The sequence below is a fragment of the Cantharellus anzutake genome, assembly GCF_015039405.1.
Source record: "Cantharellus anzutake strain C23 chromosome Unknown EI90scaffold_5, whole genome shotgun sequence".
NCBI lineage: Eukaryota > Fungi > Basidiomycota > Agaricomycetes > Cantharellales > Hydnaceae > Cantharellus > Cantharellus anzutake.
Genome location: NW_024066955.1, coordinates 1,765,953 through 1,790,616, shown reverse-complemented (window position 1 = coordinate 1,790,616; position 24,664 = coordinate 1,765,953). Strand labels below are relative to the sequence as shown.

At 49.1% G+C, this 24,664-nt stretch overlaps 6 protein-coding genes across 6 annotated transcripts; 1 reads left to right on the top strand and 5 right to left on the bottom strand.

Annotated features, from left to right (window-relative positions):
* Nucleotides 1–3,294: 3,294 nt before the first annotated feature.
* Nucleotides 3,295–4,387, bottom strand: EI90DRAFT_3036657 (uncharacterized protein; the record flags this gene model as incomplete). Its single annotated transcript, XM_039058717.1, has 1 exon — nucleotides 3,295–4,387. A coding segment is annotated over exon 1 (616 nt), but the record flags the coding sequence as incomplete, so codon positions are not given.
* A 185-nt stretch (nucleotides 4,388–4,572) lies between these two features.
* EI90DRAFT_2990025 (Sodium/calcium exchanger protein-domain-containing protein) lies at nucleotides 4,573–7,453 on the bottom strand. The gene is made up of 14 exons (XM_039056078.1): nucleotides 7,341–7,453; nucleotides 6,962–7,276; nucleotides 6,839–6,873; nucleotides 6,704–6,767; nucleotides 6,316–6,420; nucleotides 6,221–6,249; nucleotides 6,134–6,147; nucleotides 6,044–6,075; nucleotides 5,820–5,972; nucleotides 5,621–5,720; nucleotides 5,215–5,566; nucleotides 4,941–5,158; nucleotides 4,711–4,879; nucleotides 4,573–4,651 (listed from the first exon to the last, which is right to left on the bottom strand). The coding sequence occupies exons 1-14, from the start codon at nucleotides 7,357–7,359 to the stop codon at nucleotides 4,619–4,621; spliced, it is 1,638 nt and encodes a 545-aa protein (XP_038922089.1). The 5' UTR covers nucleotides 7,360–7,453; the 3' UTR covers nucleotides 4,573–4,618.
* Nucleotides 7,454–8,958: 1,505 nt separating this feature from the next.
* On the bottom strand, nucleotides 8,959–11,422 carry EI90DRAFT_3279192 (MFS general substrate transporter; the record flags this gene model as incomplete). The annotated part of the gene is made up of 11 exons (XM_039066653.1): nucleotides 8,959–9,460; nucleotides 9,524–9,560; nucleotides 9,618–9,683; nucleotides 9,806–10,115; nucleotides 10,172–10,304; nucleotides 10,364–10,449; nucleotides 10,523–10,540; nucleotides 10,633–10,818; nucleotides 10,920–11,040; nucleotides 11,105–11,298; nucleotides 11,374–11,422. The coding sequence occupies 11 exons, from the start codon at nucleotides 11,420–11,422 to the stop codon at nucleotides 9,182–9,184; spliced, it is 1,479 nt and encodes a 492-aa protein (XP_038922088.1). The 3' UTR covers nucleotides 8,959–9,181.
* Nucleotides 11,423–13,434: 2,012 nt separating this feature from the next.
* On the bottom strand, nucleotides 13,435–17,070 carry EI90DRAFT_3036646 (P-loop containing nucleoside triphosphate hydrolase protein). Its single transcript, XM_039058716.1, has 14 exons — nucleotides 16,454–17,070; nucleotides 16,198–16,394; nucleotides 16,056–16,141; nucleotides 15,747–16,004; nucleotides 15,564–15,689; nucleotides 15,432–15,511; nucleotides 15,317–15,376; nucleotides 15,100–15,262; nucleotides 14,902–15,042; nucleotides 14,740–14,844; nucleotides 14,632–14,682; nucleotides 14,432–14,574; nucleotides 14,178–14,367; nucleotides 13,435–14,109 (listed from the first exon to the last, which is right to left on the bottom strand). The coding sequence occupies exons 1-14, from the start codon at nucleotides 16,921–16,923 to the stop codon at nucleotides 13,669–13,671; spliced, it is 2,511 nt and encodes an 836-aa protein (XP_038922087.1). The 5' UTR covers nucleotides 16,924–17,070; the 3' UTR covers nucleotides 13,435–13,668.
* A 213-nt stretch (nucleotides 17,071–17,283) lies between these two features.
* On the bottom strand, nucleotides 17,284–20,842 carry EI90DRAFT_3036645 (P-loop containing nucleoside triphosphate hydrolase protein). Its single transcript, XM_039058715.1, has 16 exons — nucleotides 20,639–20,842; nucleotides 20,362–20,567; nucleotides 20,298–20,304; nucleotides 20,167–20,247; nucleotides 20,071–20,105; nucleotides 19,657–20,006; nucleotides 19,491–19,597; nucleotides 19,417–19,426; nucleotides 19,296–19,364; nucleotides 18,961–19,240; nucleotides 18,536–18,901; nucleotides 18,286–18,483; nucleotides 18,157–18,227; nucleotides 18,018–18,103; nucleotides 17,797–17,964; nucleotides 17,284–17,738 (listed from the first exon to the last, which is right to left on the bottom strand). The coding sequence occupies exons 2-16, from the start codon at nucleotides 20,457–20,459 to the stop codon at nucleotides 17,505–17,507; spliced, it is 2,160 nt and encodes a 719-aa protein (XP_038922086.1). The 5' UTR covers nucleotides 20,460–20,567; nucleotides 20,639–20,842; the 3' UTR covers nucleotides 17,284–17,504.
* A 2,513-nt stretch (nucleotides 20,843–23,355) lies between these two features.
* Nucleotides 23,356–24,654, top strand: EI90DRAFT_3151003 (uncharacterized protein). Its single transcript, XM_039065694.1, has 4 exons — nucleotides 23,356–23,700; nucleotides 23,752–23,966; nucleotides 24,022–24,088; nucleotides 24,153–24,654. The coding sequence occupies exons 1-4, from the start codon at nucleotides 23,676–23,678 to the stop codon at nucleotides 24,332–24,334; spliced, it is 489 nt and encodes a 162-aa protein (XP_038922085.1). The 5' UTR covers nucleotides 23,356–23,675; the 3' UTR covers nucleotides 24,335–24,654.
* Nucleotides 24,655–24,664: the final 10 nt, after the last annotated feature.

The following is a 24,664-nucleotide window of genomic DNA, read 5'->3' as shown; positions in this document are numbered from 1 at the left end:
CGTCATCTGCGGAGAGGGCTGCAGCCATCCAGGTATCCCCGCGGGGGATCCCGAGGGCGCCCGTGCGTGCTGGGCGTAGCGGGAGGTCGCCCGGGGTGTCCGAGCCGGACGGGTCAACAGTACAATGATACAAGGGAAGGTGGTCCGTGTAAATAGAAAGAATAAACAGAAAGGGAGAGTGAAATAAAGGAGGAAGAGAAAAGAGGGAAGAGGGAGGAAAGGGGAAGAGGGAGGAAAGGGGAAGAGGGAGGAAGGATGGGTAGCGGGGAGCGGGTGAGCGGGTGAGCGGGTGAGCGGGTGAGGTGGGCCCAGGTGGGCCCGGGTGGAACCGGGTCAGGCGGGTGTGCCCTGACACTCGGGAGTTCTGGGAGGAGGTTCTCCCGTAAGGTTTGGCACTTGTCTATATGGCTAATGGCTGGCTCTAGGTTGTCACTGCGCTTTATAGGTGGCGATATATAAGTCCTGTGGCATTTGGTCCACTTCCTTATGTCCCAGAGGTTGTGTGGGTTTGCCTTTTCCGTGATGTTGCGGAAGTATTCCCGTTTGGCCTTTCTGATGCGCATGAGGACCTCCCTCTTGAGGTCTTTTACGCGGCCTGCCAGGAATGTTGAGGGTCGGTGCAAATCTCTGGTCCAGTCTTTCAGCATTTCCTTGGCTTTGCGGAGTTCCCGATATGCTTTTGAAAGGTCTTCTGTCCACCATGGTTTCGCTGCTTTACTTGGCCGTCTCACTGGAACTGAGTCGTTTGCTGCTTTTTCTAGGTACCTGTGCAAGGTTTCTGTTGCTTTGTCGAGTTCTTCTGAAGTAGCTGTAATGCGGTGTTCATTGAGGAGTTTGTACACCAAATTGTCGTGGGCCAGTTTGTTGTTTTCAATGGTCGCTTTCAGGGCCTCTGTAAATTTGTCCTCCGACGCATGTTTCCAGTTGAGTTTTTCCTCACACAGGTTGTCTACTTCTTCCCTGGGGGAGCCTAGCTGGAAGGAGAGGGCATGGTGGTCCGACAGACTGCCGATTTCCATATCTACGTGGTGTCCCGTTAGGACGCCTGCTCCAAGTGCTGCTGCATTGGCAAAGGTTAAGTCAATAACCGATGAGTGTCCCATGTTGTCCTCCTGGGTTGGGATGAAGGGTTCGTTACAGATGGAAAATGTTTTCCCTTCGAGCCATTCTAGGGTCTCTGTTGTGCGGTTGCACGGGGCTTCGACCTGATCATCCCAGGTTGGATGTCGCATGTTCCAGTCGCCTGTTATGACCGTTGGGACATCCACATCCAGCCTGGTGTTAACCAGTCTGTCCGCTGTGTATTCCCTGCTTTGGGGGTCGGTGAGGGTTTTCTGATTATAGATATTAATTAGTCTGATCGGCGCATGCACCGCTCCTTCTCTTTTGACTTCCAAGATCATGAAGTCTAGATCTGATGCTAAGTCTGTCAGGGATCGGCCCCTGACCCCGCTGTCAGGGCACCCAACCACACCCCAGAACCACCTTCCCAGACCTCCCCATCCCTACATACCTCTCACAACTTCAACCCGCATGTGAGCCCGCGGGAAAAGTCACGTGGGTTAAGGCGAGCAACTCGCCTTAACCCATGTGACACCTTTTCCGAGTCGCGGGAACATGCTCGGCTTCTACCCGGAATCACGTTACGAACTGTACAGTACACTTCCTTTTATAGTAGCCAAGCGGGGAATAGGGAAACTTACCCTTCTTCTCAACTCAATCCCCGCTTAGGCAAGTTGTAGTTACCCTCTGTAATACATGACAACTCAATCCCCGCTTAGTCCCTTCAGTGAGTTTGAGGAGCTGAGGACGGGGTCTAGCGCCCAAGCACCCGGAACACCACACACACCTAGGACCGAGGTCGGGCTGTCCCTGATTGAGGACCGAGCCCTGACAAAGTCGTTCCTTAGTGTCAGCTCTATTTGTGCATTCTGGCGGGTGTAGGCCATGCATCTTGGTCGTTCGCCTTCAGCGATAGGTAGTTTGGGGAGGATTGCTTGCCACCCCTTTAGGGTGGCTGATGCGTATGTGCTGTTGATCTTCTCCCACCACGGTTCTTGTATGAGTAATATGTCTGGCTTTGGGTTCTTTCGTTTGGAAATGATATGCATTGCCGCTTGTGTCGCCGCATTGGACCGATTCACGTTCAAGCTGCATATCGAGAGTTGGGCTGCTATTTTGGGTGTGCACTTCATTGGGGGGAGGTGAGGTGAGGGCTTGTCATTTCAATGTCCATTTTTTCCCCACTTTCCGCGGTTGACAGGTTGGGTTGATTGGTCTGTTTGACAATTTTTGTCTTTGACCGTGTGTGGACAAGCTTAGCAGTGGATGCCCTTTGGGCTTCCGGAGACCGGTTCTGTTCTAGGATGCGGCTTACATTGTCGCCCGATAGGCCAATGTCTACGCTTGCTACCTCTGATTGATTGGTTGCCTCTTCCTTCCCTTTGCCTTTGTTTCTCTTTTTGTTGCCAGCCTTCGGCTGTGCAGTTTGTGGCTGGGGGTTGCTAGGTGGCTGCGCAGTCTTCTTCGGGATGGGTTTGAGGCCCATTTTGTTTCTCCTGATCTTACATTCTTTGAAGGCGCTTACATGTGCCTCTTTGCAATTTATGCAGCGAGGTTGCACATCTGCTTGGTGGTCATCAGTGTTGTGGTCCTTTGCCCCGCACTTTAAGCACCGTGGCTGTGCGCAGTTGGCCGTGCGGTGGGAGTACATGCCGCATTTGCTGCATGCGAAGACTTGAGCACGATCTTCATACGGTGTAATGGTGCATCTGTAGTTAAATAAGTACACTGTCCTGAGTTGGAAGAGTGTATCTCTGTCTTTTTTGTTAGTCAAGTCCAGTACAATGGATGCAAAATTCTTAGCGTAAATGGTGGCATCTGAGCCCAGCCATTTGGGTGGGCACCACTGCTTCAGTTCCCCGTAAGGTGGGCAATACGTCATTAGCTCTTCATGGATCATGTTGATCGGGAGTGGGTCATTGCCGCAGTGGGTGGGTATTTTATTGATTTTCACGCGGTAGTGTTCCATGTCTGGTAGGGTTGAGAGAACCTCATTGTCTGTGATGGTGGCCGCAATGTCGTTCCCGTAGTCCTGTAGGTCGGACGCCTTGCAGGTTGGGGCCATCGTAACCTTAATGTTCCCTGCTACCGAGTATCCCACTGCCATCACCCTGAGGTAGTGCAGGAGATTCTTTTTCTCTAGCATGTCATTGATCTTCTTACAGATCTCGATGCCATTTGGGCGTTGGTCTGGTTTCAGGGGAGGGTTGATGCGGATGATTAGGCAGTGGGGGTCTGCCATCTGTTTGTGTTCCGTTCCCTGTGTGGCTGTTTCGTGGGCTTGGTCTGGCGGTTTCACTATCTGTTTCTTTGCTGTTGCCTGTCTGGGTTGCGGTTTCGGTGGATTCTTTGCTGCTACGCTCGCCCAAGACTCGGTCGGGGCCACCATTGGTTTCGCTACGGTATCCGGGTCCCTCTCTGGCAGAGGTTGGGTTTGGGCCGTGGACACCTTGGATTCTAAGGATTTCAAGCAATTGGATAGGTAAGCGTTAGTTGAAGCGAGGTTGGAGACATTAGCTTCTGCCTCCGCCAGACGGCTTTCTAGGTCTTTTCCCACCATCTTCTCACCATGGCTTTTGTATGTGGCTTTGGGCAGTCCTGCGAACCAATGGGAGTATGTCGGGAGGAGTTGTTCCCACAGGCCTGCAAGGCCGACAAGTGATAGTCTCTCCGTAACCTCGTTCATACTCGTGGACGCTTCTTCCAAAAGCTTCCAGTTCCTGTTGTGTTCCTCATCCTCGGGGGTCGGGTCTTCCATCCACATCTCTTCGTTCTCCGAGTCGGACCGTTCTTGGTGTTCGGCTTCTGAGGAGTGTTGAGGATCTGTGGTGTGTGTGCTGTCTTCCATTGGTACAGCGTGTCGTTCCATGTCTGGGGTGCTGGGCCATGACATCGGGATGCTGGTAACATCCAGTTGATCGGAGACTGGCGCAATCGGATAAGGGTGTTCAGCGAATTTGTCGCGGAGTAGTTGCATTTCTGGGGTACTAGTCGCTGCCGCTTCGTCCCAGGGGCTACTGTTGGCTGAGCCTGTTTGTCCTCTTGCTGTAGTTTTGGTACCACGACGTGGCAATTGGTGCGGCTGGAGCGGCGTGCTCGAGTTCGTGTTGTACATATCTCGCTTCGTGCTAGACTGTCTCAAGCTAGCAGGGTTAGCTGGCTTTTGGAGCCCTGCTTTCCCTCCTGTGTCAAACTTTTCTTGATCATCCATGGTTAGGAGATCGTGCGTGGGAAGGGGAAGCGGTTTGGGGGGAATGGGGGGTGGTATTGTTGTTTTTCGATCTCACTAGACGTTTTCCCTCTCTTTTCGAGATGGTGTCACGTGATGCCACATTGTTCATAAACCATCATTAGCTATATAACGTCACCTTCTCACACTTACTGCCAATACAGGGGGCGCAGCCGAAGGCTCCGTTGCCTTGTCACTATTGGGAAACTTCCTGGGTGACATGCAAAACATGATCTGAACATTAGCAATTTGGGATCATACAGTTACGGAAGGTTAAAAATGCAATGTAAGAGGTATGGATCAAACGGAATGAGATGCAAGCCTGGGTCACGATCCAGGATACCACCAAAATACCGTGGCCTAAACATACAATTCACCGATCAATCCAGCTACAACACCAAACCAAGGAGAATACACACCAGTATACAATATAAACCCAGTAATATGACACCTTCTAACCAATTACTCCTACCGTGACTTATGCCAAACGCGACGGTGAGAACAGCCAGGAAAAGAACGATGCTCTCAAAGGGATCAAAGAGGAACGTGAGAGGTTTCTCTATGATCCACCCCCAAATAACGAGAAATCTAGCGGAAAGGTAACTCAGTTACCGCAAGGGAGGGGTGGTGGTGAAACAACTCGGCGCACGGAAGGACGAAGAGGGCAATCTGAATCGAGGATCCAACGGCCACACCAATCGAAATATCCAACTTATCCTTCACAGAGCCGGACACGGCAGTAACGAGTTCGGCGACATCTCCCAACAGAGGGAGAAGAATGAGACCTGCCCATTCCGCGGGGACGTAACCAGATTTCGTTAGCCCATCGACAGAGGTAACGAGGTGCACAGTGGTGAAACTCATGAACTGCGAAGAGATGTTGTACTCAGAGAGGAAGATGAAAGCCGTTCGCAAAAACGCACGCCAACCACCATGACCAAAAGTCCAATCGCGATCGCCACAGTCAACTGTGGAGTCTCCTCATCCTCAGCCGAAGTTCCTAAACCCTTTTCTGCCTTCACGGTTCCATCCTGAACCACAGTGCTGGTGCCTTCTACTCTATTTGATCGCCCCATTAGTTCCTCTGTGGAGTCCAAACTAGTGCCGTTACTCTTCTTCCTTCTTGAATGCTTCTTCACCTTATTGTTCGCTGGCTCAGATCGGGCTCGGTTCTTGGGAGGGTATTGCTTCGAAGGGGAACGATCATTGCCCACGCTCTTCTCATTGTAGAGGTGCGCGTGCGACCAGAGCTGAAAAATCAAGTACGAAATGTAACTGCAATATTACAATTGGCTGAACTTCATGGTGACGAAGGTGTGAGCTGCTAACTTAGCGAGAAGGATTACGGCAACCCCATGGCTGGCACGAAGCACATCGCCCTCTTGATCACTATGTTGGGGGTTCCAGGTAGTTGCTACCTTGAATACAGCTATTCACTCATCGACCACCAAAAAAAAGGACAAATGGAATACAGAGCATCAGTATCATCATCCAGTCAACAGAGAAAAAAGCTCGTGAAACAACACACCAGGAATGAGGATAGCAGTGACACTTAAAACCAAAAGTGAAACATTGAGCTGCGCCCCAGTCTCCATAAATCCCTGCTCCGCAAAGCGGGTGCCGCCCGCGAAGAAGCACGTGCCGAGGACTAGAAGCAGGTTCGACAGGATCGAGCCTACCACTGTATTAGTGGTTCCAAAGGATCAGTTCACGTCTAACAAAAGAAGAGGAGAATTGGGAGGGGAAACATACATGAACTTTGGACAACCCTCAATCTGCCTTGTCTATCGGCGCACGGCAAAGATCATCATGTCAATGATTGTGCGGACGGTAGGAACTCACACAAGGGCGATTGTCTATGCGCCAGGTTGAGTATGGGAATCAACATTGGATGCAGAGGGCGAGGATGTCCGGTCAATAAAAACTTACACCAACAAGCAACTCGACAACATTGCGCACTGCCCAAATATGCCGCCGACGCTCGTCAGACTAACGCATCTAAAAAGTCGAAATAAGTTACCTACGCGTGACATGTAACAGACCGCCAAGAGTTTGTCCAAGTCGTATGGCAAGTTGCTCCGTCCCGAAAGAGAGGAGCCTAACGAGAGGTATTATCGCTAGGGAAACAGCTGATTGCACAGGTATTCAGATTGGTTGGCCATACAAGCCGATGATGGAAAAAAAGGCGGGGTAGATGAATGGTTGCGCCAGGAAGTTGACGTTGTTGATGCATATCCACACGCGGTAATGGCAACCAATCCGAAGACGGGAATTTAGGAACCGGGAGCGGTGAGATATAACGCGAATCCCCAAATAGTCATTAAAACGTGGAGGTAAGAAACGCTTGTTAGCCAATGTTGGTGGTGACAACAGAGGTTGCGAGTGTGCAGATCCCAAGGAGGCGAGACGTACTGACGAAAACGACTGTATTCTTATTAGATGACTTATCGGGGTCCAGAGCAAAATTGAGGGCCCACTTGGGGTAAGCCGATATCAGTCAGGTAATAAAATCTGGAGCGGTGGATCTGACGGTGAAGTCATACGTACGGAGATGGGGACGAAGATGAGAAGAGGGTTGAGCCCTACATAACAAAATGAACGCAGATTGTCAGAGATGGGTGATGGCCGGGCGCGGCGGATCGGGGTAACTGAAATGAGCGGCGAACTCACATGAAGCAAAGACGATTGCCTTCAAACTGTCCATCTTGGTAGGCTCCTCCACAATCTTCTTCGCTGGCACAAAAAGCGACACCACCGCACGGGTTCCTTGCGAAGTGACGCACGGGTGATCTCTTGCACTGGTGAGAGCGTCTTCGGCGTCCTGGTCAGAAGTGAGAATAGACAGGCTGTCGGGTCCGGTCGTAGTGTTTTCAACGACGTTGGTTGGAGAAGCAGTGCGAATATATGATTCGGTGCTACTATTGCTGCGAGGTTCGGCGGTAGGGGGAATGCTGGCCAAACCTGTGGCTTCTCTCGAATGTAACACTGTGGGACGTTAGAAGTACTTTAGCGTCATTAAACATAGGAATCGTCGTGGCTGCGGGCCAACCTGACGTATCAGTCGACATGAAGGATTGACGGTGTTGAGTGGACAAGGCTTGTGGAAGGAGAGAGTTGTTGAACTAATAGTTGCTAAAACAGGCTTACGCAGCAGCAATTCATCCTCGGCGGACGGGGAATTCCAGTTTCCAGTACTTGTGACTGTTTCATTGCGTCATAGAGCATAATTCACGCGTTCCTGCCCCCGAGGGTTGACTCTAGCCATCTTGAAGCAGCGTTCGGCGGGGTTTCCATTTGTTCCCATTTACTTCAGTAATCTACTGTATTGGAATATATGTAATTCGAACTGTATTGACTAGTGGAAATTCCAGAAATTTGGTCAGTTGATTTTGCCATACACCTTTCACTTTTAATCGGACAGATCCCCGGCCTGAAGCCCCGTAGTAAAAATCAACGTATTTGCACAAACTTGGCGTGGGAACACCACCGGCACAGTTCAGCCGAGGGCATTTGCCGAATAAATCGTTTAGTTATTTATTCACATAACCATGAATTCATTGCTTGTCAACCCTTTGACAACAATTTAGTAAAAAAAAACAGCGCATCTAATTTTATTCATTACAATGGATATATGTATCGTACATGACTCATCTGATTTAAGTAACTCGTCTATGAGAGGCTGAGCATCATTCTTAAGGCTACTCTCAAGAGAAGACAGTAATTTTGGTATGGCTCGTTGTCGGAGGTGCACAGCCAGTTTCATATTCTTTCATAATATTTTCTGCGCTATGGGTTGGCCGATAGGAACCGTACCGGTTCAGGATGGAAACGTGGATGCATAGGAACTTCGGCTGAGGATGAGAAGACTCCACAGCTGACTGTGACGAATGCGATTGGACTTTTGGCCATACACACTGGTTGGCGTGCCTTTTTGCTTCGATTCGCTTTATCTTATCTCTTCGCAGCTCGTAATTATCACCATGCTGCCCCTCGTTATCTCTATCGATGGGCTAACGGAATGGGGTTACATCCTAGGCAGGTTACCAGCCTCTAGTTACATCCCCGCGGAATGGGCAGGTCTCATTCTTCTGCCTCTGTTGGGGGATGTCGCCGAACTCGTTACTGTCGTGTGGCCGTTGGATCCTCGATCCAGATTTCCCTCCTCTTCATTCTGTGCGCCGAGTTGTTTTACCCCCCCCTTTATGGGAGGCACGGTAACTGAGTTACCTCTCTGCTAGATTTCTCGTCATTCTCGGGTAGATCATAGGGAAACCTCTCATATTCCTCTTTGATCCCTTTGAGAGCATCGTTCTTATCTTGGCTGTTCTCGCCGTTGCATTTGGCATAAGTCACAGCAGGAGTAATGCGTCATATTACTGGGTTCATATGGTATACTGGTGTGTAGCTGGATTGATCGGTGACTGTGTATTTTTGACCTTTAACAGTATGATACCAAATTGCTAGTATTCAGATCATCTTTTGCATCTCACCCAGGAAGTTTACTAATAGTGACGAAGCAACGAAGCCTTCTACTGCGCCCCCCTCTCAGCCCCTGCATTGGTAGTATGCATGAGAAGGTGACGTTGGGCTACACATGGTTTGTGATTTTGAATGAGTAATGTGGCATCTTCCCATGCTCGGACTCTTGAGAGCTGTGTACAATTGACCATGAGCAAACACATTAAATTACCTGGTTTTCAAGGTCACTTGGAATACATTCTAGATCTCTGATAGTGATACGAGTCTGAGCCAACGGACGACACAGCTTCACACTTTAAAACTTCCATGCCCGTTTGTGCAAACAGTTTCCACGCAAAACAAATTGAAGCAGAAGATGTCAAACCCTCACCACCGTCACCACCTCATGATCAGGCCAACACCCCACCAATCTTACAATGTGTACCGATACCCACTCCACTCATCCCCTTTCTCCCTTCTCGCCTCATCCAAACTCACAAACGTGCCTCCCATCCCATGATGTTCCCTCTTCGCCACTTCCTCACTCTCATATCTGTCCAATATCCTCTCGTCCCTTTCGCCTCGATCTCTTTTCTCATTCTCTCTATCGAGAAAGAAGTGGAAGAGGAGGGAGGTGATGATCCCCATGATGATGTAGACGAGGACTATGGTGTGACCCAGGCGATACCATGGTTTGTCCTTGGCACGGTACTGTTGCAATTTGTGGGCGTGATGAGAATTAAATGTAAAGTTGGATATGCTTGGGGTACGTACGATATTCGAGCTAACAGCTCCGTTGATGTTTCCAAAACTGTTTGGGGGTTAATAAGATGCGACCACCGGTGAGCCATTAAGAATAAATACACACCTGATAATGATTCCCAAAGAGACGGAGCGTTTATAGGACCCTTCGACGTTATTACTCATCCATGCCCTATGAAGATAAAATGAATCATATCAATAGCCCACACCACAGCCGTCCTTGAAGTACCTACAAGGTATTCGCTGCGGAAAGTCAATTAGCCTAGATTCTAGCCTCCAAGGAAAGTACTCGACTCACGAATCACAGGATAAATCCCACTCGCTGCTAAATAAGTAGCGAAGTAACTCAACCCTGCATGTCGACTCGCAATCAAAATCGCATATCCCACAACTCCCAACGAGGAAAATCCCAAATTATACCACCCTCGGTGACCAGTCCTATCAGCCATATAACCGACTCCTACGGTAAGTATAGCTGCCCAGACGTAGATGGGTACCGAGAGGAGGTTAGCAGGTGTAGCGCGGTAGCCTAGTTGGTTGATGATACTTGGTGCGAAGAGCGCGAAGGCATAGAGAGGACCGACCCAGCCGGCATAGCAGAGCACTATCAGGCGAAGCAGTTGTTTGGACGAGAAAAAAAGGACATAAAAAAGAACGCACTTCCCAACCAAGTTTTCCAATCCGTGAGACTGTTCCAGACATATTTGAAGCTAAAGGCCTCACCGCCGGCACTGAACTGATCATCCGTCTGAAGTCGGCCGATAATGAAGGCTCGCTCACGATCGGTGAGGAACTAGTAGAGAGTCATTAGACAACAGGGACGAAAAAGACAACATATTGCTGCGAACTTGCCTTAGCGTCATCAGGAAAGTCCTCGACAAGCCAGTATGACATCATACCCGCCACGACCGTGATCAATCCTTCCAAAATAAAGATCCCTATTCAATCCCCGTGAATCATAATGAGTTGGAGTTGATAAACCGCGAATTTGAAAATCGAGGAAAAGCTTACACGCCCATCCCGGTTTACCTATCCAACGATTCCAAAAATAGCCAATCAGTGTCATGATTACCTCATGTGCCGAGACCAAAATCGACCAATCAGGTCAGCCAAGCACTCACCACCAACACCATGCATTTGACTAATGGCAGCCGCCAATAATCCACCGAACGCTCCCGATGCCGTCGCAGCACTAAAGAATATCGCGACTCGAAGCCCGAATTCGGAACGTTTGTACCAGCAACTGAGGTAGTAGCTGACACCGGGGAAAAGGCCTGCTTCCGCCATCCCGAGGAGAAACCGGACGGCTGGCGTCGCAGGGATCCACATGCACAAATACAAGTCAGAGGTCAGATAGATGTTCGCAACGAGTTGTGAGCGTGAAGGCGGAAGTTCAACCTTGACATACCCATTAGATCTTTCCAATTCTTTACGAGCCCTTGACACGTCATCACGATCCCCCAAGCGATCATCAGAAAGCTCAACCACAGATGAGGCTTGAGTCTTTTCAGCAACACGTTGCTCGGCACCTACTTGTACGTGAAGGCTCATAAGTCATAATACCCTGCAACACACATATATCCTTCTACTCACCTCAAAAGTCGCGTACGAGAAGAAGAAAATTGTCAACGCCCACAAATACTGCTGATCACTGATCTTCAGATCCTTCTTCAGCCCATACAGTGAAGCGTTCCCGATACTCGTTCGGTCGAGAAAGGATAACAGGTAAAGAAAAGACAGCCACGGTATCAGTCGATAGTCTACTTTTCTAATAAGCGCCTTTTCTTCTTCGGGCGTGTATGGCGGATAGACGGCGGGTGTTAGTTGTCGCCTATCGGCGGGTTCAGAGGATTCGAAAGAACGTCTTATTTCGATCGCGACTTTTTCAGAATTATTTGGGGTTGAGGTCATGGCTTAAAGGGTCGTGCTACGACCGGTGAAAATGCAAGAATGAGACTGAGGAATGTAAGACCGAGCAAGTCGATAGTGAGTGAGCAAGTTCGCCGTCGTATTCACCTGGAGAGAGAGAACGCTCCTAATGTTGAGGAACAAAGTGTTTAGTACGCCCGCCAGCCCGATTTCATAGTCACATAAATTTCTATAGCTATTTACGCGCGCTGCTTCCCTCGGACTTTTACGACGCTGATCCCCGAAAACTGACCCTTTGGATGCACTCAACATGCATGCTTCAATAGAAAAAGACAGCTTCGGATGCATGCGGTGACACAATCCATCATGAACTTCCTGGCCTGCTCTGCATCGGCAAAGTCTGCCCACAGATCCTTCGAAATGTGAATCAGATTCAATTCAATTCCAAGGGTCCCTGTAGTTCTCAAGGTTTTGGGTTGGTAGAATAGGCAGGATCCCAGCCTCTATAGTGGTAGAACAGGTCAGAACCCTAGCAACTCTGAACTACCTGCTAGCAGGGTACTTTGCCGATGGCCTATATGCCGGAGTTCACCCCTCCCATACTTGTCGAACCCCTCTCAACGTTGCGAGTCACGTCCTGCCAACTACCTTCTGTAATCATTGATTATTGATTTACGAACCGAAGCCCCCGTGCCCAAACATTAAGTATTAACGGATGATCATATATATACGTGCATGACGATCCAAGAAGCTAGGGTGCATACTGCAAAGGATAAACAATGAACAAAAAAAGGTCCATCTGGCTGCTCCCAGAGATAAGTAGAATGTGTTGCCAGTGTTGCCCAACGTACTAGTACGCTTGTTTCATTGGACTTACAAACGATCTGAACAGCGTCATAAACTGCGGGACTCACCATTATTCCCAGGTACGTTCTTGTAACGTAGGGATTCCGTATAAGGCAATCCGCTACCTCAGCGGTAACACTCGTGAGACCAGATGTAAGCTAAGGTAAAAATCTGATGATTTTTGTCAACGCCCGTCTGTGCGTATTTATATACATTGTAAATCTATTACGGAGCGGCCTGTTAAGGTAACTCCTGTGCGACTACGGAATTAGTAATTCCCTCCACATAGTCCTCCACATAAACACCGGCTGTGTCCGGTCCCCGTGACTCGTGATTACAACATACGTGATGGTGCCCACCGCTGCAGGAAAGGCTAACCGTTCATAATAAACTGCCACCTATTCGGATCGGTCGATCGACTCGGAATTGCCACTTGGAACGACAAAAGTTGATGTAACAAAGTCGTAGTCAGCCTACCCTACGAGTGCGGACGCGGCGGAACGGTCAGATCCCCGCGGTGTGAATACTTACATTGTTAAGTGTTGCACCTGCCACCAGCCACTGAATAAAAAATGAGTGCTTGCTGTTATCATCCCTACGATGGGGCCAGGCCGATTGCCTCGACGTTATTCCGTCAACAATCCAAGTATGTGGCGTACGTACAACTAGTCACACATACTATAAGACGAAATGTTGGACTAGCGATGTTGTCGCTCAGTCCCGTTGTACGTGAACTAAAAGTATATTAGAATAATCACCTGGCGATGTTGTCGCTGGTGTACGAATATTAGATACACGTTTTATGGATGATGAACAAGAGATAACCAACATACCTCAGTCCCGTTGTACGTGAACTGAGGAAAGGTTGGGTTGTGAAAAATTGTTCTTTTATAGTCAGGCGCTATGAATGCGCACTGACTTTGGCACGGACGCCACCAAGAAAGGCAATAGGTGTAAATCTAAACGCCACACGACTCAACATCACCAAACGTGAGTTGGTCATAGCGAACACCATAATACCAAGAATTCTAACACATACGTGCATTCTCGTCTGGTCTCTTGGAAGCGTCGCGTGCCCTCGAGACACATGCGAATACCATACCCCCGTTCCTGGAATACAAGCTATTACCAACACTTGCTGGCTCAATGTACTCCAACATCATGCTTCCATACCTGATCAATTCGAGCTTTTATAGCTCCTGGGATCAAGCGCAATGATCCATAGTCCTATGTGACATGTACATACAATACTTAACATCTAGACTCAAAGAAAAAGATGATGCACAGGAAGATAGATACTTGGCTATGATCTATCAGAAAGCTCTGAACGAAACCCAAATAGAAAAAAATCAGCATGGGCAGTTGAACCGTCGCCTCTGGCGATCATACGCCCCGATGGAGCTAGACCAACAAACGGACGGCGTTACAGGGGAAAGGGTCCATCAAACCGATCGATTCTCCTTATCCTCGATCCCCAAACCGTCCCCCGTAAAGCTCGCTTCACCATCGAGTAGGTCATCAACGGGGGGCTGATCGAATAGTGTAGCCCTGCCTAAAATACCCTCTCTGTTTTCGCCTCCAGTTCCGTTCATCATGCTTGGCATTGTGAATGATGAAATTCGCTGTTTAGAGGGGGAAGTTAAAGTGGGGATTCTAGATTTAGTCGGAGATGCCGCTTGAGGTGGTGATGGCGAAGCATTTGGGTCCGACTCGTTGAGTGGACTAAGGGGGGGACGATAGGTGGATGAGGATGGTAGTGGAGGGGGTGTCGAGGATGAGATAATGTTAAGAGGCGCGTGTCCTCGTAACGAAGGCAAAGCAGAATCTAAATCCGTTACGAACGCTACAAGGGCTCTTTTCTCTTCTTCCAACTTTTTACGGGTCTATCGCAATCAGCATAGCAAGCAAGTTAACGACTGGGCGAGAAATTTCCATCCTTGCGCAAACTCACCTGTCTTTCCTTGTCAAGAGCACGTTCGCACTCTAAAGCGTATGCCTTGTTAGTGCGGAGTTGTTCTTCCAACCCCTCAACCTTGCCAATCCATTCTTTTTCAACATCTTCCTTCACCGCGCGCAATGGTTCACCAAGGTTCTCTTCATACCGTTTCGTAACGAATTCCAGTTCCTTAACTTGTTTCGACCTGGAGATCATCACGGGTGGTTATGCCCCGTTTGAGAAGATGCAGAGGGGCACCGAAAACTTACAGTTCCGATATTTTTGCATCCTTTTCGTGTTCGGGTGAGTCAAGTGGTATTACAGCCCGTTGCTCAAGGCTCGCTTCTAACGAGAGAATCAAGGTAGCTTGTCGCTCGAGTTGCTCCTTCGCTACAAGAAGTTCCTTTTGAAGCTGGGAAGAACGTTAGCATCTTTCGATGGGTTGACATTGCTTGCAACTAATCCCCACCTCGTATGGTGACTGCGAAAAGTCCAGTTTAGTAGGACTAGAAGGGCACGACTATATTGCAGGAATAGGTTGAATCGAGTTATTTTGCTCGTATCTCTCGAAGCGTACCTGATCACCCCTAGATTCATCCACAGTTTGACTAGTGAGGATGAGTTTAGTCAATTGCTTGATTCTCCCACTCATATCGTTCAGTGTCCGACTCTCGTCAATTTTCTACGCAAACGTAGTGGTGAGCTATCCCTTTCAGGTGAGTCAAGCACTGGCACATACCTGCCTGGCACTCAGCCGCCGATTCCGTACAGGGGCTTCCCTTTCTCGTTCTGCCAGTCGTGCTCGCAACTCCTCAATTTCCTTCCGGTATCGCTCGAGAAGGGCCTCCGTGTCAATAACCTCCTTTTTCGTCGCATGAAGCTGAAAGTAATTGGTTTCAATATCAGACGTCCGAGGATGCAAAAAACATGCTCGTACTTTAACTTTCTTTATCCGCGATGCAAAACCGAGAGTAGAGGTTGTTTCACCAATGGCACTCACAGAGCTATTCAGAGTACAGATCACCGATATGCGGGCGTTTCCAGACAGAGAGGGCTGAAGCATTCGAGTGAGCTTCGAGTTACGATAGGGTACATGGTTGCTGGACAAGTGTTGAGGAGTCGCGGAATCGGGGTGGCGGCAACAAAAAACTCACGATTTTCCCCTCGAAGCGTTCTCTGCGAGAGTAGCGATAACTGTTCCTAAAGTGAGAAGACTGTGCGAAGGTTAGTTCGGGCGAGCCGGATGCCAGTTGACTTTGAGATATTTGCCTTGTATTAATGTACTTTCCTTCCCGAGTACGGTCCTTGTCACTGGTGGCCTTTTCTGAACCCGCCAGGTCAATCAAGCTCTAGAAGGAATTTCAGGTTGACGGAGCAACCCAAAAGGGAGTCGAATCTCACCAGGACGGAGGACTGTACAGCACGACCCCCTCTGCTCTGCAGTCGAGTGCCTCGCGGGGTGGATGGCGTCCCAAGCATCGCTTCAACTTCCTCATCCTCGCCCAGAACTTCCCGGGATTCGATCACCTGTTTGGCGCCACATCAATGCTCCGAATTCGCTCCTGAGAGGATCATGACACTAACGAGGCGGAAGACACTGTGACTTCGAGAACTACGCTCATTCCAATCTGTTGAGGCTGTTCTGCGGTTGCTGTCACCTCGTTCCAGGACGTCCTTGATCCCTTTCAAGCTGGTCACGACTTCCTCGCGGAGATTGACGACCCCAGCGTCGGTGATTGTTGGGCCAACGATACCAACAGATGAGGGGGCAAGGAGGTCATAAACAGTTTCATTATAAATTTCTAGATATGATGCTCGCAAGAGAAACTCTCGACTTGATGTCTAGATTGGTTGGTTAGTTGTAAGGTGGACACGAACAAATGAGGACCATACATTTCGAATGTAGCCAAATACATCTTTAATGGCACGGGGTATTATTCCAGGCTCATTCTCGTCGCCCATTAGTGTGAACGTCTTCCCTACATAGATGTCAAGTTTCCTGGATCTGGACGACGGACAGCGATGGGTGGTTTACCTGATGCCGTTTGGCCGTATGCAAATACAATACTGTTATACCCTTCCATTGCCGCCCGGACGTGAGAACGAGCTGCGCGATTGTAGACGCTCTTGTTGTCACTTCCAGTTAGAACAGCGTCAAAGTGATGCTCAACGGCTTTTCCTGTTATTTTAGCATGGTTTGGATGAAGCTTAATCCAACTCCCTTCTGTATTGCTGTCATGTCATCAATTGCTTGTTGAGAGACGATCAAAGATCCAAGAGTTCTTACGTACACAATCCAGGATTGTTCTTCATAATCATTCACAATTGGTTTGACGCGTATAGACACTAATACTTTGTCGTCTGGGGAATCGAATATATCGTGCGGCGGTTTATCGTCCAATTCCAGGGACAGGTCTGCTTCGACATTAGTCCAATCTACCAATCCCTCCTCCGGATTAATGTCGCGTACAAATGGTGTCGGAGATGGAGTAGCAGCAGATCTTTTAGTGGGAGATGCAGGTCTAGATATAGGCCTAAGCATTGGTGCTTTCTTTGTGGGCTTGATCCCAAGGCGAGCTTCGGACGAAAGGGCTGCCTTGACTTTGGTCGCGACGGGGCCCAAAGATGGTGTATTCGAGCGAGCGAGTGGAATCTTAGTTGAACTTGCATCGGAGTAGTTACTAGCTTGTGAACGTGGACGTGTAGTGAATGGTTGTTTGAGTTTGGACACCTGCGAGTCGGTAGAAGTAGAGCGTGACATGGACCGGAACTGGGATAAATATGTGCCTGTACAAAACCGTCCTATTGTAATTTTTCCTGTTGCGTTAGTCGGTGTTGCGAATGCGTAGTGCGAGAGTGACTCTTATGGGTTGTTGAAGACTTGAACGTTTATTGATGTTTACAGGTGTTGTCCAACACGTCAGTGGCTGTGCTTGGTTTGTCATATATTGGTTTCTAGAGGCTGGTCACCTGCTTATAGCTTGTCCGCATCGCGCACCAGGAAATGCGGCAACGTCTGTATGACAACCCGATTCACCGAAGCAATGTGGATGAAGTTTTTTCCGCCTATGCATTGAGCCTTCCACCTACGGGGCACTTGAGTAGAGGCTGGGATCCTGCCTACTGCGGGGCAATGGAGCATCGTATCGGAAGACTGATGAGGTAGTCCCGGCTGCCCGAGGAAAGCACATACGTGCGAAACTGTATTATCAGAAACCCATGTTCAGTTCTGCTGGTGCTGCGACTGGCTTCTGAGCTGAAGGGAAGCCCTTTGTGGGAAAGCTATATGCATTAAACCGTTACGCCTGACGAGGGACTCTGCACTACGCCAGGTTTCTCAAGCTAGACAAGCGATCCATTGAGCCTTAATTGGATCTCACGCAGTCGTTTCTGCTTCGCTTCCAGCTCCTCTCGTTTATTCAACACATCTGGCTCTTCCTCCAACAATTTGGCAGCCAATTTAATCCCTGCCTCCGTACCAACTCCGAGTTCTTTCTCAAGGGCAGCTCGGAGTCTTATATGCAACTCTGAGATAAAATCGATATTTATGATCCGAGGGACAAGGTCAATGATGCGCTGGCAAGAAAAAGAAACAATAAGGACGATTGAACAAATATAGCGAAATCAAGCTGACCTTATAAGCAACTTGGAAATATGCCCGGACCTCCGCTGCGACGCTGATCTCCCGCTCATACGGATCTTCTTCATATTTCTTGATCTCCTCTATCGATCTGATCGAGGACCCAGCGGCACGCAAGGATACGAGCGCGTTTTCTAGATAACTAATTATCAATTTGCTCGTCTAGAGCCCCTCTCAGCCATCTGAATCCAAAAGGTCACCGCCGCAGCACTTACGGGCCGTTTCGCTTTGTATTCCACCAGGTATCTCTCTTTGCAGGAAGTAAAATAGTGCGCGTTCTGCGTGAACGGTGTGGACTCCACTACCCAGATACCGTGTAAGCAGCAACTAACAGAGATTAGGAGTATTACTGACATTTTATCACCCAACGAAGTTTTTCGTCAATCTCATTTTTTGCACGAAGAAGCTCTTTCGCAACAGTATCCCTAGAAGTGAATCGGTTAGAGACAACAGTGCCATACAATTGTGCCATACTACTCTCACCTGATGATAGTATTCAGTGAAGAATACGTGAATCGATCGAAGTGCGTTCGGGCAATTTGAACACAGTGATCTTCAGCCATAAAAAAGACAGAGTCGAAACATGCATCAGCCAGCGCCGACCACTCCTTGAGACAATTAAGCATGCAGCTCAATTTCGCAGAGAACGGAACGTTGCCAGGAAGCTCCTTGGTGAGGTGCCTGGCCGTGCGGATAAATTATTCGGTTACCCGGGGGGGCGCAAATGACACACCGATCGATAATCATCCTCAACTCTTGAAGAGTAGTCTTCCGTGAGGACCCCCCAATTGAAGACTCGTCAGTGGCATCTCCTGATCCGTAGGGCAAATCAGCAGGTTTTGGCGGATCACTGAGGTCGAAAACAGGTGCAGTGGCCCTGATCTCATATCTAAATGTGGAATATGGCTCCAAACAACCATGCAGGAGAGTCTCATATCCTTGCGCTCCCTCGACGTAAGACCTCATTTCCTCGTAGAAACGACCGATGAGGGCGTTGATCTCCACCGCTGGAAGATTAGTTATTTTAGCTGGAAGCCGAGCCAAGGCCCCATCTGTTGCTTTACTCTGCTCTCGGACCTGCTCGCGAAGCTTCGGGAGACTGCAAGATTCGCTCAACTGAGTGCGAGATGACACGAAGCAATCAATGAAAGTACTCACGTCCGATCGATCAATTGTGAAAGAAGCTTGCTCAGACTAACACCAAGCATCTCCGTGCCCATACGACTCTTAGGCAACCTGGACCAAGTCGGATGGTCTCGGAAAAAGTCGCGCTCCTTAGCTCGAGCTTCAGCATGCGTAATTTTCTCCAAGAGATCCTTAGGAGCAGGCTGCTTAGTAATATAATACCCCAACTTTAATGGATGCTTTCGACCCTCCAGGACGTCAACCCAACCCTTCTCCTCGCCATCTTGAAGGGTGTCCGGCTTCGTCAGAACTCCTGCACGAAGAATTAACCAATGAGCATAAAATTACATCCTAATCATAAGTCTTACCGATGGTCCGAAGTCCATCTGGGTCGGCTTGCTTTGCCAACCAAGCCGCGCTCTGGTTATCAATATCATCTACCAGGTCAGTCAGTTTGTAAAATAGCATAAAATAGCAAAATCCATGTACCTCGCATTGTCTATGGGGACGTGACGGGAGACCTGTCGGTGTAGCATCAGAGATAATCGAAAGATAGATCTTACTATAGTGAGTAGAATTAAACAATTCCCTTCAATATGCTTTTTAACCATATTCTTCACTGCATCGATATTCCCCGAGTCCTTCTCATCCGCCACGTTAGAGATGATGCCTGGAGAGGTTGTACTGAAAGTAAGCAAAGCTACATTTCACAGCGAAGCCATTACCTACCGGGAAGGTCGACAAAGGACAGATTTGGAAGATATGGACCCCACACATCCACACAGACTACATTGGAAGAAAAATTTAGTTGCTCTGAGGATCCGAGCGGAGGGTATTCATCATCCAAGGAATCTATATCCAAGTCTTCAAATCTCTTCGCGTCAACGGTAGGGTTCAATATCGCAAGCTGAGCCCTCCGCAACATGATTTCCAAAGCAGCGGGGTCGTGCAACATCGGGCCAAATTTCTCCTCATGAACCTCGAGTTTGGGGCGGTTCAGAGTGTCATAATCGAACCGGAGGTACACCTGGCACCTCCACAGCTCATCGGATTGCTGGAGCCGGCATTCCATGGGACACCTGGGAAATGGTGTGGATCATAAGCGGTGTGCTGGAGGAATATAGCGGGCGGAATAACGCTTTCCTTGTGCACGTCCCACTTGCACGGGGAACGGTGATCTACACACATCATGAATCGCATGAGGGAACAAGCAGCTTCGCATGGGCACTCAGCACGCACCCCCGATATCGCCTCAATGAGCGAGCTTTTCCCTGCCGACTGGTTTCCTATGACAGCGATCCTTGGAAGGTCCAAGTCGCCCTATGTCCAGGTGATTGAGCAGCAAGTATGATTTGCGCAGTGTGCCTTACCTGTCCACTGCAGAGGGAGGATTCGGATTCGGGGATCACATGAAGAATGAATCGATAAACTCACCCAAGAGCCCGAATATCACCAATAACCTTAATCAATTCCTTGGCCTTCTTTGCATAACCTGTTGTCCCGAGACCAACTGCAGAATCTCGCACAGACATCTCGAGGGGGTTAGGAGGACGAACTTCAAAGTTGGTTGGCTCGGTTTTAAAGCGCAAGTCCCTGGGGCGTCCAGCGAGGCGCGGAGGGGCGTAATAGCAGGTCAGATTCTAAATTTGGGAATAAAGACAAAACGTCAATGTTGCCAATCCATTGAATCCAACGGGCCGAATGCTGTTACCCGTTGCTTATACAGCTATGCAACCAGTGCTGCGCGGCTGTCCTTAGACCCTTCGCTTGATCGACCAATGATCGACTAAGAGAGTTAACAATACTGCGAAGGCTTATCAAATAAATATGTTTGCGCCTTTGTATGAGCGGGTGCGTCCATGACACTGAGCATCGAACTGGGCAACCTTCTAAGAATGTGAACAAAGGCTTTCACAAGCGGGCCGCGCAGTGTGGTCATTGTATTGTTTGGAGTACATTTAGTCATTGGCCGTATTTTAGTATAGCCGTTACCCGAGTACGTGCAATGAACGATACGTACACGTTCTTGCTACCAACCATTGCCCCAGATGGGCTATTCAGACAGAGAAGTCGCTTTCCTTATTATTCGCCGCTGTTCTGTGTCGCATACGAGGGCTACTCATCAGGGACCTTCTGAAATTATATGTATCCAAGCAGCAAGCGGGGGATCGTGCGTTGGGAGTGCGATACACATTTGTAGGTCCCACACAAGGGAATCGGCTTCATGAGAAGGCACGTTTGGTGTTTATATATAGGCGAGGTGGCCTTGGTCCATACTTAGTCAATAGTTATTTATCCAAAAATCGCCCAAGCGGTGTTTGCATTGGGAAAATCAGTTGTATCTCGTGGGTCACCAACTATCTGTCTGATATCTCTTCCTCTGAATGTGAACAATGCAAACACTTTCACACCGTGTTTGCCGGTTTCTCTAGAGGATGTGAAGTGTAAACCAGGATGACCATCCCAAAAGGGCCGCGGACTAGAGTGTGCCAAGCATACGAAGAGAGGGTGACAGGCGTCACCTCACCATGGAGCCTCTTATAGAATCTGAACACTCGAGAGCGAGGACTAAGGTATGCGTCGAATCTAGAAGCTGGTTAGTGGTTGTGACCCACAACGAGGACGATTAGCTTAGGGATGAACAGTTCAATAGCCAGACGAGGAAACCAATGTCAGGCAAGACACCCAGGTGTGCGGGAAGGCGATGGATCCCACTCTGCCAAGATATCAGCCGAATCCGAGGCCAAAATGATGCCACCAATGTCCTCATGTGTGCGCAAGGGGACTGCGGAAGTGCATCGCAAAGGAAAACTCGTTACCAAGGTCGGACAATCTTCCAGCTGACCCCGAAGTGACAGAATGCAGCGAATATGCCCAGGCACCGGCGATGCTGTGCACGCCAAGCAAGCTCGCAACTCTCATCATTCCGGGCTCGGCGAACGGTGCATTCGAAACCTCAGTTACAACATGGTAAGACAGTTCGGCTTCTGCAGCGTAGCGACGCTCCAAGGTAGCTTGACTGTGGCCCCGGAAATACAAATCTAGTCATCCACCGTCCCCCATAATCATTCATGGGTTCTATGACGGCAGTTGCATCGCCTATTGCACCTGCTGCACCACCCCCCTTAACCTCTCCTACACCTCCGTTGCCACCCCCGCCATTGCCATGGCCCCCACGTTTTCCGACCGCTATTTCACGGTCATTTTTGCTCCCGGAAAAGTCATCGGCTTGGGGAGTTTCAACACTGTGAAGATGGGGGATGTTTGGCCAATGATTGAAAACCTGCATACGACAGCCCTATCACTTAACGACTGCGGCGCCGTGGTTGGAATAAAATGTGGGGACGGAAGGCTTGAGTAAATGTGTTCCTCGCTTGAAGGCAGCATCTATGTTGCAGGGAAGCAGGCTGGACGCTGTGTCACCAAACTGTGAAAGGGAATCCAGCAGGGTCAGGTTGAGCATCACCAGCATCGAGCATATGATTGGGAGCGTGTATGACTTAGGGACGCCCAATACAAGCAACAAATGAAAGGCCTTGAGAATCACGGTACGGAGTGTCAACTGGGCCAAAAAGCCATTGCGGGTGTCATCGGTGGGAATGGGCTCCAATACATCCTCCCCGTACGGTGGGCGGTTGTTGATTGTTAGCTGGAACCACTGAAAGCAGTACTTGAGGACTATAAATCCACCTCGTCTCTGCAAGCATACATTTAGCACGGTGCAAGCACAAAAAATTCACACTTTATATCACGCTCTACAAGGTCCCTGCGGAAGTTGAGGAAGAACTGGAGTGCTGGTTCCGAAGATGGAACTGTGTTTCACTGTTTGATGATTTAGGGTCGACTGTGTGTGCTAGCAGATCCGTGTTATCTGCATGAATAATGATAATATGGGCAGTTGGTTGTCGATTGAAGGAGAACATGGACGATATGACGATAAGTCATTCGATAAGTCGACTAGTTTCCCTTCATCCCAATGTCTTTAAGACCAAGCATTACGTGTCCTTTAATGCCTAGGACACACCACCCAAATATCATCATGCCCAGTTTTCATGAGCAGGGTGCGATCGAGTTCCACGGAAATATGACCCGCTACCTTCATGACTAAGCAAGAGGTATGTAGCCTCAGACAAGGAACACCAAGAACTGCGGGATGACCAAATGCCAGAAATCCTGGAGCTTCAAGTGTACAAGGGAATGATGGAATAAGGGTTATCATCTCTAAAACAAGAACTAAGACGCCCAGAATGCTCGATCTCGGAGTAAAATACGGCTCAGAAGATACGGCTCAGAAGAGATGTTGAGAAGTAGAGTTTGCCAATCGCCACGAGTCCTGAGCAACAACTGGCAGCCGAGCAATTGAAACGTGATTTTGGGAGTGAATTCGGGCAGTCGTGGAGTTGTTGTGCTCCATTTGTTGCCCAGGCCCTCGTTGCGACGGTGGATCCTCTCAATGCTGTCTGCGCGCATTTATGTGATCCTCGCAACATCCATTCAATTCCGGTTCAGTTCACAATGGGTTTTTGTCCTACCGAACCTGCTGTGTTTGCTCGGAAGGTTCTCACTTCAGACGGCTTGTCAACCGCCCGGAGGCTCCACACCCTACTCAACCAACTGGACTTTGTGTCCTGCTAGCTGACAGTGACAACTCCTGGGCGGCATCTCCACATAACTTTCGCATTTTCGGAGGGCAAATCTCTCTAATGACAGATTAACATTACTGGTGCATACGTGTGCCCCTTACAGCTATGCGGCTTTGCGTCCGCAGTCTCGGTTGAGTCAAACAGCTCCATCACTTTGTATGACCTAACATGTCTGGAGCAGTACCTTTTGCTGTTCCCCAATTTCCCAAAAACTTGATTTTCTCAAAATTTGAAGGGTACTTCAGTCTTGCATTTAATCCTGGCAGGAGCAGTGAGGTCCTCGCCATGTTGGAATTCGTCACACTGTGTCTCTCGGACGAACCTTTCAAGAAACCCAGATATTGCTGCGCTCTTTACGTTTCTAACCTCGGATCACCCGCACCACCGCCAAATTCTGTGACACAGGGAATAAGGCTTCTATAGTGCGAGCTGAAGGTGACATGCACCTAAGAAGAGGCGCATCCCTCTTCCTTCCGATGCCGCAAAAGTCTGTTCTAAGAAGAATGTTTATATTAAAAGTCAGCGACTGGGATTGTCCTCCGACGGAAGAACGATCCCTAGCTTTTATTCCACATCTTTCAGCAACAACGCCACATCATTTGAAAAGTGCCAACGTACTGAATCTGTACCCTTGCGGCGGGATGAATCGATCGTTTGCTGGATTTACCCCAACTTCGAAGCCCCTTCACATAACCATCTCGCTATTTGTTAGGGAACGTGTCTACATCCAAAGTGCTCTCAGAGCATTCGGATCAGCCGAGTGACGCGCTCTTTTCGGTGCTCCCCTCTAGTATCGTGTGGCTTTAAGTCGTGACTGGACACGCAGGTCGTTCCTCCCCCAACCACATTGGTGGTCGAGACAAGAGAGCCTGGAAAGACCGACGCGGGACACGTTTACTTCACAAATGCTAGGTGCTCCACTTCTCTTAAGTGTTCAAGTCGCCTCTGTTGTATGTGGCCTGACGGAAACAGGCTTATTCGCCTGTCTCGAAAAATCTATGGACGCAAGTGCATAACATACTGGAGGCTTGAGCTACCAACACGATGCTCAGTCCCCGCCATCCCCAACCCACCCACAACCTCCTTCCCTTCCC

What these genes read in the sequence shown, in the direction of transcription:
- EI90DRAFT_3036645 (XM_039058715.1), bottom strand. Translation starts at nt 20,459, where the DNA reads ATGTCTGTGCGAGATTCTGCAGTTGGTCTCGGGACAACAGGTTATGCA. An exon ending in TCACAATTGATCGATCGGAC is followed by an intron (nt 18,902 to 18,960) that starts GTGAGTACTTTC and finishes CGAATCTTGCAG; the next exon opens with TCTCCCGAAGCTTCGCGAGC. An exon ending in ACTTCGTTGGGTGATAAAAT is followed by an intron (nt 18,104 to 18,156) that starts GTCAGTAATACT and finishes GTATCTGGGTAG; the next exon opens with TGGAGTCCACACCGTTCACG.
- EI90DRAFT_3151003 (XM_039065694.1), top strand. Translation starts at nt 23,676, where the DNA reads ATGCGGCTTTGCGTCCGCAGTCTCG. An exon ending in GCTTTGCGTCCGCAGTCTCG is followed by an intron (nt 23,701 to 23,751) that starts GTTGAGTCAAAC and finishes TGTCTGGAGCAG; the next exon opens with TACCTTTTGCTGTTCCCCAA. An exon ending in GAAGAATGTTTATATTAAAA is followed by an intron (nt 24,089 to 24,152) that starts GTCAGCGACTGG and finishes CACATCTTTCAG; the next exon opens with CAACAACGCCACATCATTTG.
- EI90DRAFT_3036646 (XM_039058716.1), bottom strand. Translation starts at nt 16,923, where the DNA reads ATGTCACGCTCTACTTCTACCGACTCGCAGGTGTCCAAACTCAAACAA. An exon ending in GAAGAACAATCCTGGATTGT is followed by an intron (nt 16,395 to 16,453) that starts GTACGTAAGAAC and finishes ATGACATGACAG; the next exon opens with CAATACAGAAGGGAGTTGGA. An exon ending in ATACGGCCAAACGGCATCAG is followed by an intron (nt 16,142 to 16,197) that starts GTAAACCACCCA and finishes ACATCTATGTAG; the next exon opens with GGAAGACGTTCACACTAATG.
- EI90DRAFT_2990025 (XM_039056078.1), bottom strand. An exon ending in ATTGCCCTCTTCGTCCTTCC is followed by an intron (nt 4,880 to 4,940) that starts GTGCGCCGAGTT and finishes CCTTTCCGCTAG; the next exon opens with ATTTCTCGTTATTTGGGGGT. An exon ending in TGGGTTTATATTGTATACTG is followed by an intron (nt 4,652 to 4,710) that starts GTGTGTATTCTC and finishes TTGTATGTTTAG; the next exon opens with GCCACGGTATTTTGGTGGTA.